This window comes from Hemicordylus capensis, chromosome 8 (assembly GCF_027244095.1).
Source record: "Hemicordylus capensis ecotype Gifberg chromosome 8, rHemCap1.1.pri, whole genome shotgun sequence".
Lineage (NCBI taxonomy): Eukaryota > Metazoa > Chordata > Lepidosauria > Squamata > Cordylidae > Hemicordylus > Hemicordylus capensis.
In genome coordinates, this window is record NC_069664.1 from 2260015 (window position 1) to 2279099 (window position 19085).

The 19085-nt window shown below is 50.9% G+C and overlaps 1 protein-coding gene across 1 annotated transcript in view; it reads left to right on the forward strand.

Annotated features, from left to right (window-relative positions):
* TGFA (transforming growth factor alpha) overlaps window positions 1-19085 on the forward strand; it is a 47659-nt gene that overhangs the window by 16109 nt on the left and 12465 nt on the right. Inside the window, exon 2 of the mRNA XM_053269790.1 lies at window positions 5292-5345. Within this exon, the coding sequence (XP_053125765.1) occupies window positions 5292-5345 (54 nt within the window). The remainder of the gene's footprint in view (window positions 1-5291; window positions 5346-19085) is intronic.

Below are 19085 nucleotides of genomic sequence, written 5' to 3' on the forward strand. Positions count from 1 at the left end.
AAATTGTGTGTTAAGTTTTGGTCCCCTGGAAGGAGAGAGGTGTAGAACTCTTCAGACCTGCCGCTCATGTTCAATAAAAGTGGCCCAGATATCCCAATAAAACAGACAACATAAAAGCCCGTGAGTCGCAGTTTCAATTTCCTCTCTACCACACGGGCCTATTCTCTCATTAAGTGGTATATATGATCACTGTATATAGTGCCATAATGCCACCAGAAAAGAGAGGCCTTTGCCCCAAGGAGCTTGCAATCTGAACTTTGGCAGGGAGGGGAGGGCAGGAAGATGGCACCCTTCCTCCATCAGACTGAATCCCGCCACCTGTGGGCCTCCCTGCTGTGTTTGCTGTCAGGGTGGGGGGCTAGGCATTAAATGCTCCATTGCCCCTGATGGGGGCCACCCCACTTTGCAAACTTTGAAAGTGGTCCTGGGGTGGGGGGAGGAGAGTGGGAAGGCTGCCACCAGCCTCCTTGTCTCTCCTTCTGCTTCTTTCAAGCTTTGCACAAGGTGTGTGAGGAGAGGCATTACTTAAAAAGATCTTGTGGTCTCAGTAATCTGCCTCCTGAGGTGACCACTTCAGGGAAGGGGTGCCCATGTGGTCCACCGTCCCGTCCCACTTCCCTCCACTCCAGAGTGTCTCAAAGGATGCCCAGTCGATGTCTGATATCTGAACTTGCCGCGTCCTGCTCTCACTACCAGACTATGGTGGCCCTTGCACAGCCATGGGGGTTACCATTTCTGGGCGGCCAGCTGCCAATACCGGGAGCAAGGCTGGGTATGTTGCACAGCTGATCTCCAGACCTCCTTTCTTTCCCCTCCCCGATGTTGAACATAAAGTACTGTGTTTACCCAAATCAAAGACTCCCAAGTACTTTAATATTGGAAACTGGAGGTGCGGGGTGTCATCTTAAATTCAGAGTCCTCTTCCTTTTGAGTAAATAAGGGCATAACCTGTATTCAAGCTCTATTTGAAGGGGCTCATCTTATATTCAGAGTTGTCTCGTATTTGAGTAACTATAGTAAAATGGTGTGCCACCATCTGTCTTCCTACACTGTAACTGCTGGGACCTTTTTACGACACTGTGTCTTATGCATAAGAGGGGTGGTGGGGATTTTACCACTGCCGTGGAGCCCGAAACATTGATGAGGCCACCTTGCTGACTTGGCTGGCATCTCTCCAACTTGCAACAGTTGGTGCAGCTTCTGCATGGTTCTAGCTTCCTCTGAAGCCACCTGGGGAATGATGCTATCCTGCCCAGAAGCTCAACCTGACTAGGATCCCTCCTCTTGTCACCTTCTGTGCAGACCAGCCTCCATTGTGGCTGCCCTCCCATTCCTAGTCTGCTTTGAATTAGGGTCCCTTCTGTCTTGTGCGTGAGGGAATCTGGACTCTTCCTCTGAACCAGCTGCTGTGTGAACCTGTTCAGCATTGCTGCTCCTTGTCCAGCATGTTGTGCGATTTGTTTCCTGTGCTAACATAAAAATCGCCTGCAACCCAGTTCTATGCATATGTACTCGGAACAGAAGTCGTACTGAGTTCTCCGAAACAGCAAGTAAGTGTTCATAGGAACATAGGAAGCTGCTATATACTGAGTTAGACCATTGGTCTATCTAGCTCAGTAGTATTGTCTTCACAGACTGGCAGCGGCTTCTCCAAGGTTGCAGGCAGGAGTCTCTCTCAGCCCTATCTTGGAACTTTCTCCTCTCCCCAGAGTGGCTCCATCATCCCCTGAGGGGAATATCTTACAGTGCTCACACTTCTAGTCTCCCATTCAAATGCAACCAGGGCAGACCCTGCTTAGCTAAGGGGGACAAGTCATGCTTGCGACCACAAGACCAGCTCTCCACAGTGAGAGCTGAGTTCAGTGGGCTGGTCTTTGTGCAACTTTGTCACACTAACTCTTAAGTGTATGCAATCCAAAGGAGGGATTAGCATTTTGGAGAAGGGGAATTCCTCCAAGGCTGCCCTGCTGGGTCCACCCAGATGCACGGCCAGGCCAAATGAGTCATCCGTGTTCAGTTAATCAGACTAAATGCCTCTCCTTGGTGCCTCTCTCAAAACTGAAAGGGGCTGGTTTTGTGGAAGCTTGTATCATTCCCTCAAGTCATGGGAGTCCAAAAGGAAGCAAGGACTGCAAAGGTTGCCCTGGGTGGCGGTTCGTTGCATGTGCCTTTCCCCCACCCCTGAAATGAGTCCACACTCCGGCTTCTCTCTTGTCATCAAAGAGGCATTTCCATTTTCAGAACTGTGTCTCCTGCCCTTCCTAAGAGGGTCCCTAGAGCAGGGCTGCACAAATGGGGCTTTCCTGCGGATGTTGTACTACAGCTCCCATAATTCCTGACTGTTTGCCCCTTTGGCTGAGGATGACGGGAGTTGTAGTCCAAAAACAGCTGGAGGTCCGACATTGTGCAGCCTCCCTGCTTTAGACCCTGTTGCTTCTGGGAACTGATCTAATTTTCAAGCCCTGTTAGAAGTTTATATGTTCATAAAGCTGTTGTTGTTATGATGCAGTCGCCAGTTCAGGTGATGTAAATACAAAAAAAACACACCCCAACCCCTTAGTTTCTGGGATCAGGAGACACACACACACACACACACACACACACACACACACACACACACACACACGAAACTAGGGTTCCCTACAAACTGGGATTGCAAGCTGAGATCAAAATATGGCTTGCAATCCCGGCTTGTGCTTAAACCCTAGTTTCTCAATGTCATAGGAAACTGGTTAAATTAAGAAACCAGGAAGCTTTACATTCAGCTGGGCATGAGGAGGGAACTTGCTTGGAGCATCTGAACTTGGCCAGGGTGCTCCAGCCTGTGACTAAGCCACTCGGGAGTGGGGGTGGGGGGTTGCTGCATCTTCTCAGGCGCAGAATACCTGAATTTGGAAAAGGCTCTTCCTCACAACAGAAGGGCAACTTTGCACACATAACCAGTCATAGAAAAAAGGGTTTAGTTGGAGGGATTCTGCCTGCAATGGCTGCTGCTCTTCCTGCCGTAGCCCTTGGCTAGCTCAGTTGGTAGAGCACCTGCCTTGCATGCAGGAGGTCCCAGGTTCAATCCCCGGCGTTTCTAGTTGGATAAAAGGGGGTGCGGTGGGGGTTCTTGAGTAGCCCAGCATGCGCTGAGCTGCTGCAACTCCAGGTAAACAAGAAGGCCCACTGGTCTGACCAGAGAGTAAGCCAACTTTACGTATTTATTTTGCAATGAAATAGTGACGGCGGACGCCTTACCCAGCTATCCACGAGAAAGCGCCGTCTGTCGTCCCGGCTTCCAGGACTCCTTCGGATGTTTGTGCCAGACCTTTCTGTGCCACCAGGTTCCCCAAAGGCCACTGCTTTTGAACACGCGGTGGGCTGGTCAGCTTGGAATAACTCAGTACTCCCCCCTGAGCTCATCAGTTTCCCTGTTTGTCTTCTGCGGGTGCTAAACCCTGGCTGAGCTCACTTGGGGAGGAGGGGAGTGCTCAGTGCCCCAGCTTGATTCATGGGTGGGCAGCCGTCCCAAGGATGAGGTTGGTGAAAGTATTTCCGAAGCTTTCCCCTCACGCCTGGAGAGGCTGTTGGCATATTTATGGGTCGCAGCTTGGCTTGGCCGCGGCTTGACGTGTAGCAGGCAGCTTCTGAGCCAGCATTGTCTCCGTTGATGCCGTCCTCCTGAGCGACTCCAATGACGGGTTCCGCCCCACCTCTTCTTCCAGCAGAATCCACCGGGGGAAGCAAACTCGGCTTCATTCATTGCTGGCAAAAATGCCTAGCGCTTGAACCCCTGAGCTCAGGGGTCCTCAAACATGGGTCCCCAGATGATCTTGGACTGCAGATCTCATCATCCCCAGCCATTGCGGCCGGGGATGATAGGAGTTGTAGTTCGACCACATCTGGAGGTGCCTCGAGAGGAAGGGAAGGTTCTGTGATGGTGTTACGAAGTCTGAAAAGAAACCCCTGTCTTCATTTTCTGTTTCCCCTTTATCTTTTCTCTTCTATTACTATAAGCAACAGTTTAGCTCCTTAGTCAGCTATGGCTTCAAGGGCTGACCAAAACTTAGAATCTGCCGCATAATTTCCTGCCTTTTGCACGAAATGTCTTTGAACAAATTCTGCCAGCACGGTCACAGGCCCATCGTGCACTTGATGGATCCGGGGAAATGTCTGAAGGGGGAGTAGCTGAGCACCGCCCCCCCCATTGTGGCTTCAGTGGCTTCAGCCTGAGATGTGGTGGTCGGTCTGCAGACACACACACACACACACACACAGAGCTGACCATGTGGCTCTGGCCTTAGCTAATCCTCTGTGTGTGCTGCTTGCCAAGAAACGTCTCTTCTGTTTTATTAATATGATTCTGGCGGTAGGAAGCTGTTCTTGATAAGACCTGCTGTTGACAGGTATTTGGCCTTGGAGTGTATTTAGTCATGTGCGAAGTTTCTGGGTGTGACTTGCTTCCCAGTGCTTTGAAGACAGAGCCCTTCTTCAAAGCGGCTTAGACCAATTCATGGAGGACAAGTCTGCCTATGGCTACTAGTTTGATAGCTATAGGCCACCTCCAGCCTCGGAGGCAAGAGGCCTCTGCATACCAGTTGTAGAGGAATAACAGCAGGAGAAAGGACCTGCCTTTGCCTCTAGCCTGTGGGTTTCTCAGAAACGTCTGATGGGCCACTGTGGGAAACAGGGTGCTGGACTAGAGAGGCACTCTTGGGCCTGACCCAGCAGGGCTGTTCTTACATTCTTAACCATGCAGCACCATCCTCTGCATGTTTACTTGGCTGCAGGTCCCATGGGCCTTGGCAAAAGCAGACTTCTGTGTGTGTATCGGGCTGCAAACTTGTGCCTGCTTGTTGGTGCTTTCCAGCTTGAAGTGGATCTGGCACTTGCTGAGTTGAAGAGGGTTTCCTGTGTGTGGACTCTGAACTGCAGATATGCATGCATATTTTTTTTAACAAATTAGAGGCAGCTCTGAGAACATTTGTCCTAACTGATATGGTAAAGATTTAGGTAGCCTGTGTTTAAAATAATTCTGTTGCCATTGCTGATACATGTGGTACATCTTAAGTTGTAGCTGTGTCTGTGTTTAGGGTGTGTTTAAGTGATGATTTATTGTGTTAATGTGTTAAGACCCCCCAATAAGCCTGGGGTCTTAATTAATTTTCATTGACAAGTAAGCCACTTGGGGGATAAATTATTATGGAAAAGCAGCATAGAGAGAAACTAATGAATGAAATAAGCAGTGTGTTGTCATGACCAGTTTGCATCTTTTCCAACCTGGATGTCTGTGTGTTTTCTCTTCCTAGGTATCCTATTAGCCATGTGCCATGCCTTGGAGAACACAACAGCGGCCTTGAGTGGTGAGTTGACGACTTAAGTTGTGAAATCTTGCCACCTGTCACTCTCGGATGTGGCCAGGAATTAACCCAAAGCATTGCCAGAGACTTTACTGACCCCTCTGTACAAACCACCCACCCAATTAAGAGTGCTGCCTTTAAGCCCCCATTCTAGAGGGCTTGGAGATTGGGAGGTGTGTCCTCCATGTGCCTTGGCATGCTCTCAGACCATTCAAGGAGGTCCTGTACCAGGCGTCCCCTGGCAGCTGAGTCTAGCAGCTGAGAGACTGAGGACTGCCTTGGTGGCGGTAACCCTCCTTGGAGAGTGATCAGGCCAGCTCACTCCTGGATTCTGTTCAGATGGCTAAATTCTCCCCTTTTACAGCATTTTCTGGGCTGGGTGGAGCCTCCGGTTGGGTGACGGGCACTTGAGTGGACTGCTGTACTGTGGAAACATTGCTGGGCTTCTTAAGCATGTACGTTGCTTTCTGTGCCCAGACTCCAAAGCCGGGTCGGCTTTTAAGATGACTAGTGAATCGCCCACCAGCTGGCAGGGATGTGCCCAGAGCCCTTGTGTGGGGCTTGGGTCCTGCTTCTGCCAAGAGTGCCCCCTTCCAGAGAGTCTCCTCTCTGCATGCTGGGGCCAAGTTCTTGAGGACCCCAGCTTCTCCGAAATCAGGTTCCTTGCCTCTGAAGTGGTCTGCGAAATGTGCCAGCAACTCCTGGGAAGAGTCTAGTGTCTAGAAGGCAGGGCTTCTTTCTGTACACTTAGATTGAAATGCTGGAGCTCCAGGCCTGCTCTGACTGACTCCCCCCTCTCTCCCCCACACACCTCTCCTAGCCCCAGCTGTTCGATATGCAAAAGTCCTTCTGCTCACTGTCAAGTGAACACAACCAAAATATTGAGTCTTCTGTACAACATGCTTTCCAAGGCCAAAGCAGCCTTTGGTGCTGTGCACCTCGGAAATGACTTGACTAGCAAGCATGAGGTTGCCGGTTCGAATCCCTGCTGGTACCTATTTTGGGCTGCAGTGATATAGTCAGATGCTGAAAGGCATCATCTCACACTGTGCGGGAGGTGGCAATGGTCAACCCCTCTGTATTCTACCAAAGACAACCACAGAGCTCTGTGGTCGCCAGGAGTCGAAATCAACTTGACGGCACACTTTACCTTTACCTCTGTAGGATAGCTGTAAGTGCAAACACCGTTGTAAAGCCAGTTTATACAGTCAGCAAAAGCCAAGTGGCACACCTGTTCCTGGACTGTACCATTGCAGGCAGGGGCACAGGGCATGGGAATGTTCTCTACTCTTAAGAGAGAGAGAGAGAGAGAGAGAGAGAGATGGGTTTCCTGCAATGCAGGCCTAGTGCATTAGAGAGCTGGGCTTTGTCCTCTTCCTGAGGTGCTGCTATTTGATTTGCCAGGCAGGGTTACAGAGGAAGAAGCATTCAAGCATGCAGCCCCCCCCCCACCCTCCAGCCTGGGGCCTGAAGTGGGCCAGTCCAGGAAGACCTCGCCACTGGCTTCTGCTGGGTGTATAAGCTGGTTCTTGCTTTTGACAATGCAAGGATGTTGTCAGCTTGCTGTTGGGAAGCAGGGAACTCCTGGGCAGCTTGAATGAATAGCTGCCAGGGAAATGTAAGTCCCTGTGGCTGCTGCCCCTTGGAATCTCTGGTGCCTGGACTGTGCCTGCCCAAAGTTTGGTGGCCAGAAGCTTTGTGGCTGCTGTTCCCTGGTCCAGATTCCCCAGAGTGCCTTTCCTCAATTTGCTGGATCACTGCTCTCCTCTCCCCCACCCTAAGATCCCTCTAGCTTCAGCCAGACTTCTGTGCCCTGGCAGTCAATGCAAGCCATGCTCCGGAGGGGTCCCTTTCTAAGGGCAAGGTGTGGCTGCTCCATTGTCCCTGCGGTTAGGTTCTCTTGGTGTTAGGTGGCACCTCGCCCCTGGTGTAACAGCAGTTTTATCGCAGCAGGAGCTTTGATGGTTGGCCCTTATCCCCGGCATTGTTATCTTTACTGAGCGCTTTGTTCACTTGGACTGGAAGGAAGGCTTTCCTGCCAGCTCATTTGATCAAACACCACGGCTTCCTCATTCCAGCCCGGCTGAATGGCCCATTGATAAGCGTGGCTGCAGCCCCATCCCAAATTGTTCCCTCGTGTTAGGTCTCCAATTTGTTCGTCTCTAGGCAATAAATATAAAGTGCTTGCCACATTTTTTCCTTTGCATAAGTGTGCGCAAGGGTCATCGTAAGCTGGGAAGGGTGGAACGCCCCGTCTAAAACGGTTCAGGGAAAATGTGGCCTGTCTCACCTCCCAAACGCCACCCAGCATTTGGTTTCTCCAGCAACTGGGATGAAAGGCCTACTACAGTCCCGATCCGAGCTCCGTCCACAGCTGCACAGGTGGTGACCTGCCTTATCTGTTCTGTGGTGCAGAGCTGGGTTGCTGTTGTCAATGACTTTCTCTGCTTACTGTATTGCTTTCAAGCCGGTTTGCAGCACGTAAAGTAAGAAGAACAAGCAAAGGCCAGTCTGAAGACACTAGAAACAATGGATCGCTGTTAATAGACCATTTCTCAGGACATTGACAAGAACTTTTAAAAAAAAACTAAAATACAAATACCATGACCCAATCAGAACTACATAAAAACTAAAATTTATTTTATTGTTTATTTATTTACATTTATATCCCGCTCTTCCTCCAAGGAACCCAGAGCAGTGTCCTACATACTTAGGTTTCTCCTCACAAGTTACAACCCTGTGAAGTAGGTCAGGCGGAGAGAGAAGTGCCTGGCCCAGAGTCACCCAGCAAGTCTCGTGGCTGAAGGGGGATTTGGACTCCCCGGTCCTAGTCCAGCACTCTAGCCACTACACCAATGAGAGCCTTCTTTGGGAGGTCTCCAAAAGCTTCTCTACACAAGCAGAATGTCTAAAAACAGGGCTGGAATTCCTGCCCTAGACCCACCAGTCACCCCTCTCTATGCCCCACTCACGGATAGAGCTGCGTCTCTCTGAAGAGGTGGGGCCGTGCCTCCTGATCACAGAAGTGCCCACCATCAGGGACGCAGAGTTCCCCTCTGCAGGACACCACTCTAACCATGAGTGGGGCACAGAGGGGCATGATGGGTGGCGCAGGAGACTTCTGGCCCCATTTCTAGCTCCTCTGCCCATGGAGAGTGCCTTTTGGACCATACCCGGAGAGGGCTTCGGATCAGGACTAAACTACCTGCTGAATTCATACAAGGCATCGGCTCTCCCCCATCCCCGGAAACACCCAAGAAAGAAAACTCTCTACACGCTTTGCCGAAATCTCTTCGTTGGTGAACTGCAAACATGTGGAATGGCTGTATCCTGGGGAGGAGAGCTGGTCATGCGGCAGCAAGCATGAATTGCCCTCTCTGTCAAGCAGAGTCCACCCTGTTTTGCATTTGAATGAGAGACCACTTGTGAGCACTGCAAGACAGTTCCCGTAGGGTATAGGGCCGCTCTGAGAAGAGCACCTACCTGTAGGCTTGCATGCAGGAGGTCCCAGGTTCCCTCCCTGGTGGCATCTCCAGGTAGGGCTGGGAGAGACTCCTGCCTGCAGCCTTGGAGAAGCCGCTGCCAGTCTGGGTCGACAATACTGAGCTGGATGGAGCAATAATCTAGAAGTCAGCTTTCCATGTTCTTGTGCCTAGAACCTTCTGTTCCAATTGGCAGCCTCCTCTCTTTCCCATCACCTGCTACCTGAGATCCTTCTAGCTAGGCTAGGAGAGGTAGAGGAGAGAGAAGGGAAAGTCAGTCAGAGCAGAGCAGTCCTGGAGCTCCAGCATTCCAATCGAAGTGTACAGAAAGAAACACTAGACTCTTCCCAGGAGCTGTCGGCACATTTCGCAGACCACTTCAGAGGCAAGGAACCCGATTTCGGAGAAGCTGGGGTCCTCAAGAACTTGGCCCCAGCATGCAGAGAGGAGACTCTCTGGAAGGGGGCACTCTTGGCAGAAGCAGGACCCAAGCCTCACACAAGGGCTCTGGGCACATCCCTGCCAGCTGGTGGGCGATTCACTAGTCATCTTAAAAGCCGACCCGGCTTTGGAGTCTGGGCACAGAAGGCAACATACATGCTTAAGAAGCCCAGCAATGTTTCCACAGTACAGCAGTCCACTCAAGTGCCCGTCACCCAACCGGCATCTTCTGCACACGACACGTGTCTTCTGCCTATAGACACAGACTTATGGGTTGTGTGCAGTGGAAAAGGGGTTCTCCAATGTAGGTCCCAAGATGATGCTGGACTATAGCTCCCATCCTCCCCTGAAGGTCACTGTGGCTGGGGCTGATGGGAGTTGTAGTCCAGCATTTTCTGCAGACCCACATTTGAGAACCCTTGTCATAAGTATGCTGTGCCTTGTGCAGGACCAACAACGGCATCTTCCAAGTGTGGAACTGAACTCACCTCTTCGGATTCCCCATTTCAGCCCTTTGAACTACCAGCCAGGCCACCATGTTGGTTTTTTAATGGGGTGAGGAGTCAACCCAAATTCCCTTCCCTGCAGGTTAAATCCACTAAAAAGGTGAGCTTCATTCCAGGGAGACACTTCCGGGAACTGGCTGACCATCGCAAGCTTAGTTTGTTGGGCTAGAACATAAGAGCAGCCCTGCTGGATCGTACCTAAGGTCCATTGAGCCCAGTACCCTGTTTCCCACAGTTGCCCACCAGATCCCTTGGGAAGTCACAACCAGGAGACAAAGGCTTGTGCCCTCTCCTGCCATTGCTCCCCTGGGTGCTTTCCAGATTACCCGCTACTACGGTGGTAAAATGCTTCACCTTGGCAGGATCGGATTGAAAACACTCCCCAGAATCTACAATGGAAAATACAGCTCCTTTTTTTGCAATGGACACACAGCGTTGTAGCACTAAATTGCATGACTTGTTCCCTTAGCTAAGCAGGGTCTGCCCTGGTTGCATCTGAATGGGAGACGAGAAGTGTGAGCACTGCAAGATATTCCTCTCAGAGGTTGGAGCTGCTCAGGGGATGGAGAAGGTTCCAAGTTCCCTCCCTGGCAGCATCTCCAAAATAGGACTGGGAGAGATTCCCACCTGCAACCTTGGAGAAGCCGCTGCCAGTCTGTGCAGACAAGACTGAGCTAGATAGACCAATGGTCTGACTTTGTATATGGCAGCTTCCTATGTTCCTAATCCAAAACAAGGCATCCAAAATGTGAAGGGCACCCTGTGACATCACAGTCCCACTTAGCAGATAGGTTGTGACCCTGTGGTAGGGGTTAATCTGGAAAGCACCATGCAGCTGGTCTTCAGAGGTATCCTGCCTCTGAACATGGAGACTAGTAGCCATCGAGACTAGTAGCCACTGGTAGGCTTGTTCTCGATGCGTTAGTCTGAGCCCTGCTTAGAATCCATCCAAGCTGGCGGCCATCACCACATCCCATGGTGAAGAACTCCATGGATGAATAGTGGGAGGTGCTGTTGGGGGTTCTGCCTTGACCAGTTCACGTGCTCCCTTTCTGCCCCTCGGACTGCGAACGTCCCAGTTGTTTCTGCCATACGCGAGCAGCAAGTCTTAGCAGGTCTCAAAATACGTCCGACTCACCGCCTCAAAACCCGGCCTCTTTCTCATTCCACACCGAAACCTTAAAAGCCATCTGAGCTGTGTTCTTAATCTGAGTGGCTTTGGGTCCTTTCTGGGGAGAATTAGGATGACTTCCTTGGAGGGGGATACGCAAAGCATAAATGGTGCGGAGATCAAAGGGCAGAGCTGCCTCCACAGGAGGCAGGATCTGTGCTAAAAGGGATCTGTCTGTTTCTCATCAGGTGGCAATCTTCTCTAATGATGGTGGGGTGGGGGGGGGGAGTGTCAAGATGTTCTGCAGCTGCAGATCTGCCATCTCCCCACACCCTGCTTTGGTGCAGTAAGTACTTCCGTGCTCTGGGAGGGAAGCTGTTGGCTTTTGGTTTGAACATGCAGGCTCTGTGTGGGGCGTGTGGGGCTTCTTCCCGCTTCACGGGCTCCTGAGCCAGAAGGCTCTCCTTCCGGGCGGGGGGGGGGGCGCAGCCTGTGGCGGGTGGTGGTCTTGCAAATTGTGCACACGGCTTTTTCACAAGAAAGTGTGCTCAGAAGGGCTCGGGGTTTGTGAAGCGGTAACAGCAGTGCATAACAAACATCGGTCTCGTAACACTAACGCCCCAGTATCCATTTCAATAACACAGCAGAGTGGCTGAAAAGCAAACCAAGCCCAGAACTCTGCATAGGCATTAACAGGCCAACCTCGGAGAGTGTTATCGACCATAAGGACTAGCACCTTGCTGTCTCTTCCTAAATGAAATGCCTCGCCTTTCCAGGAGGTAGAATCCTGCACCCAGTACTTGGCCTATTTACTTCTCCAAGGAACTCGCAACTGCAGAACTTCAGCCTTCCAGCTGTTTTTTTTACTACAACTCCCATCATCCCCTGCCACAGTGGCCAATAGTCAGGGATGATGGGAGTTGCAGTCCAGCATCTGCAGGAGGGCTGAAGTTGTGTAACCCTGGCATACAAGGTTCTCCCCTCCACGTTATCCTCACGATAGCCCTGTGAGGTAGGCTAGACTGACCGGCCCACAGTCTCCCAGTGATCTTCAGCGATGCACAGGGATATGAACCTTGGTCTCCCCAGTCTTGGTCAGGCACTCTAACCACTACTCCACCCTGCCTTCAGGACCACATTCAGCAGGTTTTCTGTGCTTCCACAGGTTTGCAGTCCACACGCTGCCCTGTCGACTGGGGATGTTGCAAGCAGCTGCCGATCTCTCGGATTGTAGAGAGTGGCTGAGCTCCCTGCGCCTGGTGTCCTTTTGCAGATCCCCAGCGGTGTGCTGAGTGGATGCTGCTCTGCCCTTTTCCTTTATGTGAAACTCTTCTTTAAAAAAAAACCCCAACTCCTAGAAGCATCTTTATTACCCAGGCTGCAGCTGTCTGTGTGGATCGTTAATGTGGATGAGTCAGTCTTGCACACGGTCTCCCCGTCATCCCAATGTCCTCATCGCTGGTGGCGCTTCCTGGTGTTCCTGATAGTGTAGATAGCTGAGAACTTGGACATACAGGCATTTTGCCCTGCAGGTATTTCTGACTGTTCTGGTGGCAGGAAAGAGAGATGCCAGCGATTTAGCTGTGCTTGCCCTAAGCATTTGCAATTCTCTCCAGTTTCTGACTTGGCTGTTCCCGTCGAATTGGAAGTTTTTTGCACTGATGTTGGAGCTGTGCATTTTGCCATTACTCCATCCTGGGTGTGAGTCTTACTACATGCTGCGGTGTTCTGGTTTAAAGGAGAACCCCCCGGGGGAATAACTTTTCCATCTGCAGCAACTGTCGGTCTCTTGGAGGTCTCTCCTGCATCCTGTCTGATGCGCAGGATGGCAGTCTTTGGGGCTGGGACTCGAAGTTCAGTTGCAGATCTAGCTTGCTGCTGCAAAGCAGTGGTTGAGAGGGGTCATCTGGAGGGGTGCTTAACCTCTGCCCAGGAGGCCCCTCCCCAACTGAGACTCTAGACCAAGATTCCTGGGCCATGGAGGAAAAGGACTCCAAGTGGAGGCTGCAGGGAGAGGCAAAGGGTCCTTCAGGCCTTGCTTCTCAGCAGTAGTTGGGGGTGCCCGGCACACACGACACACAAAGGTTCCCAGTGTTGCAGAGAACATTTGCACACCATGCACCAAGTGGGCTGCCACTGAAGTGGACGGCTGCCCTGTACCGCTGGAGCTCAGCACAGAAAACAGCCCCAGCCCTGGTCTCCTGGGCTTGCAGATGGGAGGAACCGGGTCCTCCTGGGCTGCCATCACACTGGAGAACCTGAGAGGCAGCCTCTCATTCCCGTCTTGATAAGTGTCCAGTACAAAAAGTTGGTGGTTCCTAGTCTCTGGAGCCCTTTCGGCCAAATCCTGCTCGCAGGTTCTCTGTAAGTTGGAATTCGGCGCTTTAAAAAGCACTTCTGTGCCTTTTGGCAAAGAATTCAGAGAACGATCCCAAAGAGAGGTGGAGCTGAGGGAGAGGTCAGTACATGATGAAATGGCCTTGTGAGTGATCTAATGAGGGAGAGGATAACATAGAGTTGCGATGGCGATCCAGATTTCTTCAGGATGTCTCACTGTCTGACTGAAGGCATGATTCTAGATGGTTTCTAGTGCTTTTTTTTTACAGGAATCCAAGGCAAGCCATTTTGGTGAGCAAGAGATCTCTTGCAGCGTCATGGCAGGCATTGTGTAAGCAAGAACAAGACGTTTTCTTGCTTATGCAATGCCTGCAATGATTCGGAGTCTCTGGATAGTGGCCTGGCCCATCCAAAGTCCTGCAAGCCAGGCAGGCCAAGTTGAATCGGTGTGTCAGATGAGGTGTATCGCAAGCCTGAATCTTGACTAATCTCAGCCATTGTTGACACAGTCCTTCAGTTTCACTGTTGTCTCTGGGCGCTTGCTTTTATGCTAGGGTGGAGAAGATGCCAGTCAACTGGCTGGTCAAATATTGTCAGTTGGTGCACTCTTATTTGAACATGGCCAAATATGTCAGGAATGCCTTGTGTAGAGGGCAGCCAACTTTTACTCGGGGAGGACATCCTGAGTCCATTGTGAAAAGACTCCCTGTTGCGTGAGCCTGAAAGCCGCGCCTCCGTGCCTGGGCTCTCCTTTGCTTCTGCCATGCCCCATCACTGCAGCACCCCAAAAACAACTTTCTTCTCTCGCTCGCTGGGGCTGGTCGGTCTGTAATTTCCCCCCACAATGAAGTCTGTAACTTCTGGAGGCTGCTCCTGGCATTTTGCCAGGAGAACCATTCTATTTCCTCTTGTTAGATTAGAACGTTTGTGGATTTAAAACGGCTAAGAGCTTTTTTGTAACTGTCTCGGCAGCATTAACCAAAGCATAACGTACGGAGCTGCCATGTGCACAGCCAGGCCATGGCTCCCTTGGGGTCTGGAACCGCTTTTCTGAGGGCTGGCGACCTCTGCAGGGTCTTTCCCAGCACCACTACTGAGACCCTTTTGGCTAGTGATGCAGGGAATCGAGCCTGGAATCTTCTATGAGTGCTCAAATTATGGCCCTTGGCCATATTTTGACTTAATATTTCACTGGTCAGTTGACCCAAGGTGATGTCTCGCCAGATGGCCAATCTTTCTGTTCTGTTATATAGCTGATTATGATCCTGTTCCAAAGGGATACATTGGAGACTTCCGGATTGGAAATGGAATGGTCTTTCTACACACACACACACACACACACACACCTCAGTATGCTTAAATCTAGGCCTGGGGTACAGTTTTCACTCGCATTTGTTGTGATGAGCAGTGTCGTCTAAGCAGTTGATGTTTCCACTTCCAAAGGCAGTCCCTGGCCTCTGGTGCTGTACCAGGATTTGAACCCACATCTTCTCCCATGGCCTGCTCCATCATGCTCTCCCTTTTGCAGGCTCTTTAGTCCAGAGCTTGTCTTAACATGCCAGGGTCCCGGATCTTGTGGGTCGCCTTGTCTTCAAGCCAGCTGGAATAGCTGGATAAACGACTTCTTTCATAACCTGCACAATAGCCCACGAAATCAAAGGTGCAACATTATTTTATTCCCCATCTTGTTCCCCCTCTCCGAGGATATGTGAATGGATTTTATGAATGGGTTGGATTGAGAGAGCTTGCATTTGCGGGAGGAAGGGGACTACAAACATGTCAACACTTTCTTCTTCTGGCAAGCGCCGGGGCTCAAGAAATACGGCTTGTGTGGAGCATATGTGTGGGGCGCTTGTCTCGTGTGATCCATCACTGAGAACGATGGAGCTGTAACGGGCCGGATGTCTTTGGGGGCTTTTCATGCTTTGCCGAGGTTCAAAGGGAAACGGCTTTGGAGGCTTGTAAGAGGCCGATTCATAGATCCCCGATTATTTACCCGGCTCCGTCTTGAAAGGCATTTTGTGTCTCTTGGAAGGTCTATTTGTAAATATCGCTCCTGGCAGCCGGATAAAAACCTCCTTTCTAGGCTGATGTTCAACTTGACTTTCAAATGGCAGGCATGAAATTATAGGAAACTCTGTAATCTTCAAGCCAGAAGGGGAGATTTCCCCTTTCGGGAGACTCTCTCAGCCAGATCCTCTTGCTGGGGCAGACGTTAGCAAATCTCAAAGTGTTATTAAATTTAGAAGCAAACTTGAATGACTCCCCTCACCCCCGCTCCACCAATCCCAGGAGCTGGAGATGTCCAGCCCTGCCCTTTCTCTGGGAGAAGGTGGCCCTTCCAAATTGCCTTGGCCCTAAAGCCCTGGATCCAGCCATCCCCCAGCTGAGACCAGGGCACCCCAGTGGGTTGTAAGAAGCGCCTCTGCCTGGACGTTGCCCTCTGTCTATCGTGGCACTGAGGCACACGGGCTGCTGCAAAGGACAAGAAGGCAGGCCTCTGCCCTAAGGTCTCTTACTGTGGCTGGGGATGATGGGAGTTGTAGTCTAGCCACAGCTGGCGAGCCTCAGGCGGGCCACCCCTGCTCAGGGAGCCCCTTCCCTTGCATTGCTCCCCAGATCTGGCTTTGAGTTCCATACCAACAGCTGTATGAAAGCATCCTGGGTTTGGTTTTGTAGACTTCTGTCCTTGCAGAAGGCAATAAGGCCCCATGACGCGGCCTAGAACATGAAAGGTGAGCTGCTTAAGAGACAAAGTAATTGTGATTCAGTCCCTGCTTGCCAAGGCTTTAAATGTGTAGAATACATGCAGCCTGGACACAATACACTGAGCACCAAAGCATCTGTATGAAGAGTAAAGTATTTGGGTGCCCCAGTAGGCCTTAATAACCATTGTCCAGAATGGAGGGATGTGCCCATAGGATTGGGGGAAACTTGGTTTATGCCAAGAGTCCCCAGACTTGGGTCCACAGATGATGTTGGACTACAGCTCCCATCATCTGTGGCCAAAGGGGATGATGGGAGTTGTAGTCAGCAAGATCTGGGGACCCAAAGTTTGGCACCCCTGGTTTAGTGGGAAGAACACTAGTCTCTTTGTGGGCAAGGGCCCCAGGGCTGGCTGTAACAACACTCTCCTTCTCGCTGCTGAGGATGCAGCTGCTTGGACTAATTAACAGCCTAATTGCTTCCTGATACGTTGAAACCTCTCCCTGTCCATCTGCCTTTAGAATGGGACTCTGAAATCCGGCCCTTCGGGGATAGTAGACCGAAGTTCATCCAGTCGGATGTCTAGAGGGCAGTAAATCAGTTGTGCGGCTTCCAACATCTGTGGCGTGTGCAGCGGGTGGCGGCGGTGGCAGAGGCTGCCGCTGAAAGGTGCTTGGCAAGGGAGGTGCTTCCTCGCCGCCTTTTCTCTTTCTCGGCTTCAGTTGTTGGCAGACAGTGACTGAGTGGCCAATGCAGCTCTCTTGCTCTTGACCAGGTTTGCTGAGAGACAGGTGGAATTCACCCTGAATTGGACTGCAGGCTTGTGGGCTGTCACCCAGTTAGTGTGGACTAGCTGGGTGGAGGTGAGAGGACCCCCCCAAAGAGAGCCCTGACTCTTGATGTGGAACCTCGGAACAATAGGAAGTGTAGGAAGCCGCCATATACGGAGTCAGGCCCTTGGTCCATCTCACTCAGTATTGTCTACCCATGTGGGACCCTTTATTTACTCTAAGTCCTCTAGCACTGCACGGCCCAACAACAAGGTAGCCCCCGGAAAACGGACACAGACACCAGCTGGTTTTAGTCAATCAATTATTCATGTTTATTATAGTCAGTTAAACAGCAAGCTAGCTCCTAATTCACACACACACACACACACACACACACACACACACACACACTCACCAGCCCCACTCCAAAGATGATCAGTCTTTGAAAGGGGTGTTGGAAGAAGCGTGGAGGCCTCACTCTGGGTGGTGATGCTTCTCAGGGATCTTCTGGTTTCCTGCCTGACTTATAAAGGGATGTTTCCACTCCGGCTGGTACATCTGCAGTCCACTTCCATTTCCGTGATCACAAGACGTACTCATCTTATCTTTCTGTTCTATTCCCAGTTCTTTCTCCTTTCCAATGTCTTTGGCAGTTCTTCCCGGTTTTCACCGATTCTTCAGGCCTTTGGCATCTTTCCCAACATTGGTCGTGTTCGAGAGAGAGAGTGGGGCTGGGGCACGCTTGATGTTGCTCACTCATGCATTCCTCCATACATACTGTTTGTAAGCACTACCTAAGTTTCTTAATTTGTCAAGATCACATGGCTCATAGGGTTACAGAAATGAGCTATTGCAAATTAGTTTATTGTTTCTTATCTCTAGATCATTATAAGCTTGCGATTCAGCCAAGTATTTCACTGTTACAAATTAGTCTATTGTTTCTTATTTCTGGATCTTTATAAACGTGCGAGTTAGCCAAGTACTTTATGCATCACTACTATCACAAAGCTAGCATAATTCTACACCCAGACTGGCAGCAGCTTCTCCAAGGCTGCAGGCAAGAGTGTCTCTCAGCCCTATCTTGGAGATGCTGCCAGAGAGGGAAATGGGAACCTAGATGCTCTTCCCAGAGCGGCTCCATCCCCTGAGGGGAATCTCTTCCAGTGCTCACACTTCAAGTCTCCCATTCAGATGCAACCAGGGTAGAGAATGCTTAGCTATGGGGACAAGTCATGCTTGCTACCCCAAGACCAGCTCAAGAGCAAGGTGTCTCTTGTTGACTCCTTGACAGGGACATGTAAACTGCCACTGGCTTGGGCTGACTAGTCACAGTTGCCTTCCAGGCCTGGTATACGGCTCCTGGCTCGCTTCCCGGCTGCACACACTCGTAAATAACGCCTGCCGAGTGCTGGGCCCTGCAGGTGGGACTTGAGTGGTGGCCGAGATAAATCTAGCTGGGAGACGTGCTCCCCTCTGTGGAGACCCACCGATGGAAACTCACAGTCCCTGAGGGCCGCCCCGTCCCCCATCTTCAGATGGCACTGCTAGGATAGCTTGTTGGAAGACACTCTCGCCACTCTTAACCTGCAAGCACACTGCCGTTCAGAACCAGCACCATTAAACCAGACAGTCCCTACTAACCTTGCAAAGAGGCGCCTCCAGAAGTGCTGGCTCTGCTTGTATTTAGCAGCCGTAGAGCAACTGAGCTGTCCCCATCCAGCCGGGCACAGCGACCCTCCCAGTGGCTGTGGAAGCTTCCTGGGGCAGCAGGGAGCCGCCTTTAGGGGAAGAGCACCTGCATGCCGGAGGAGGTTCCAAGTCCCCTGCCTGGCAGCATCTCCAAGGCAGGGCTGGAGGGAATCTCTAGCCAGTCTGAGCTCAATGGACCAATGGTCTGGCTTGGTAGAAGGCACTTTCCTAGCTCTCTCTCTCTCTCTCTCTCTCTCTCTCTCTCGCTCTCTCTCACCTTTCCTAATAATAATGTGTCCAATATTTATATTTATACCCTGCCCCTCCAGGACATTACTGCTTAGGGCGGCTCACAGCAATAAAATAGCTACAAAGTAAAATAAAACTAATAAAATTAACCAAATTAAGTGAACAAGTTAAAAGTCCAGGCCAAAACCACAATCAGAATTACGTTTCAAATCAAAAGTTATTTTAAAAGCTAAAAGTTCTTGAGACTGATAAAAACTAAAGAATGACCAGATATAATCAAAGATGGAGCATTTAAAAGCCTATTTTAAAAGATGTGTTTTTAGTTGTTTCTTGAAAACTCTGAGGGAGGGAGACGGGCGAATGCGAAGCTCTTCAAGGAGGAGTTGCTTTACACCTGATCCTCGTGTCTCCCCACCACCACCACTTGCTATGTGTAGTATTGATTTTTAAAT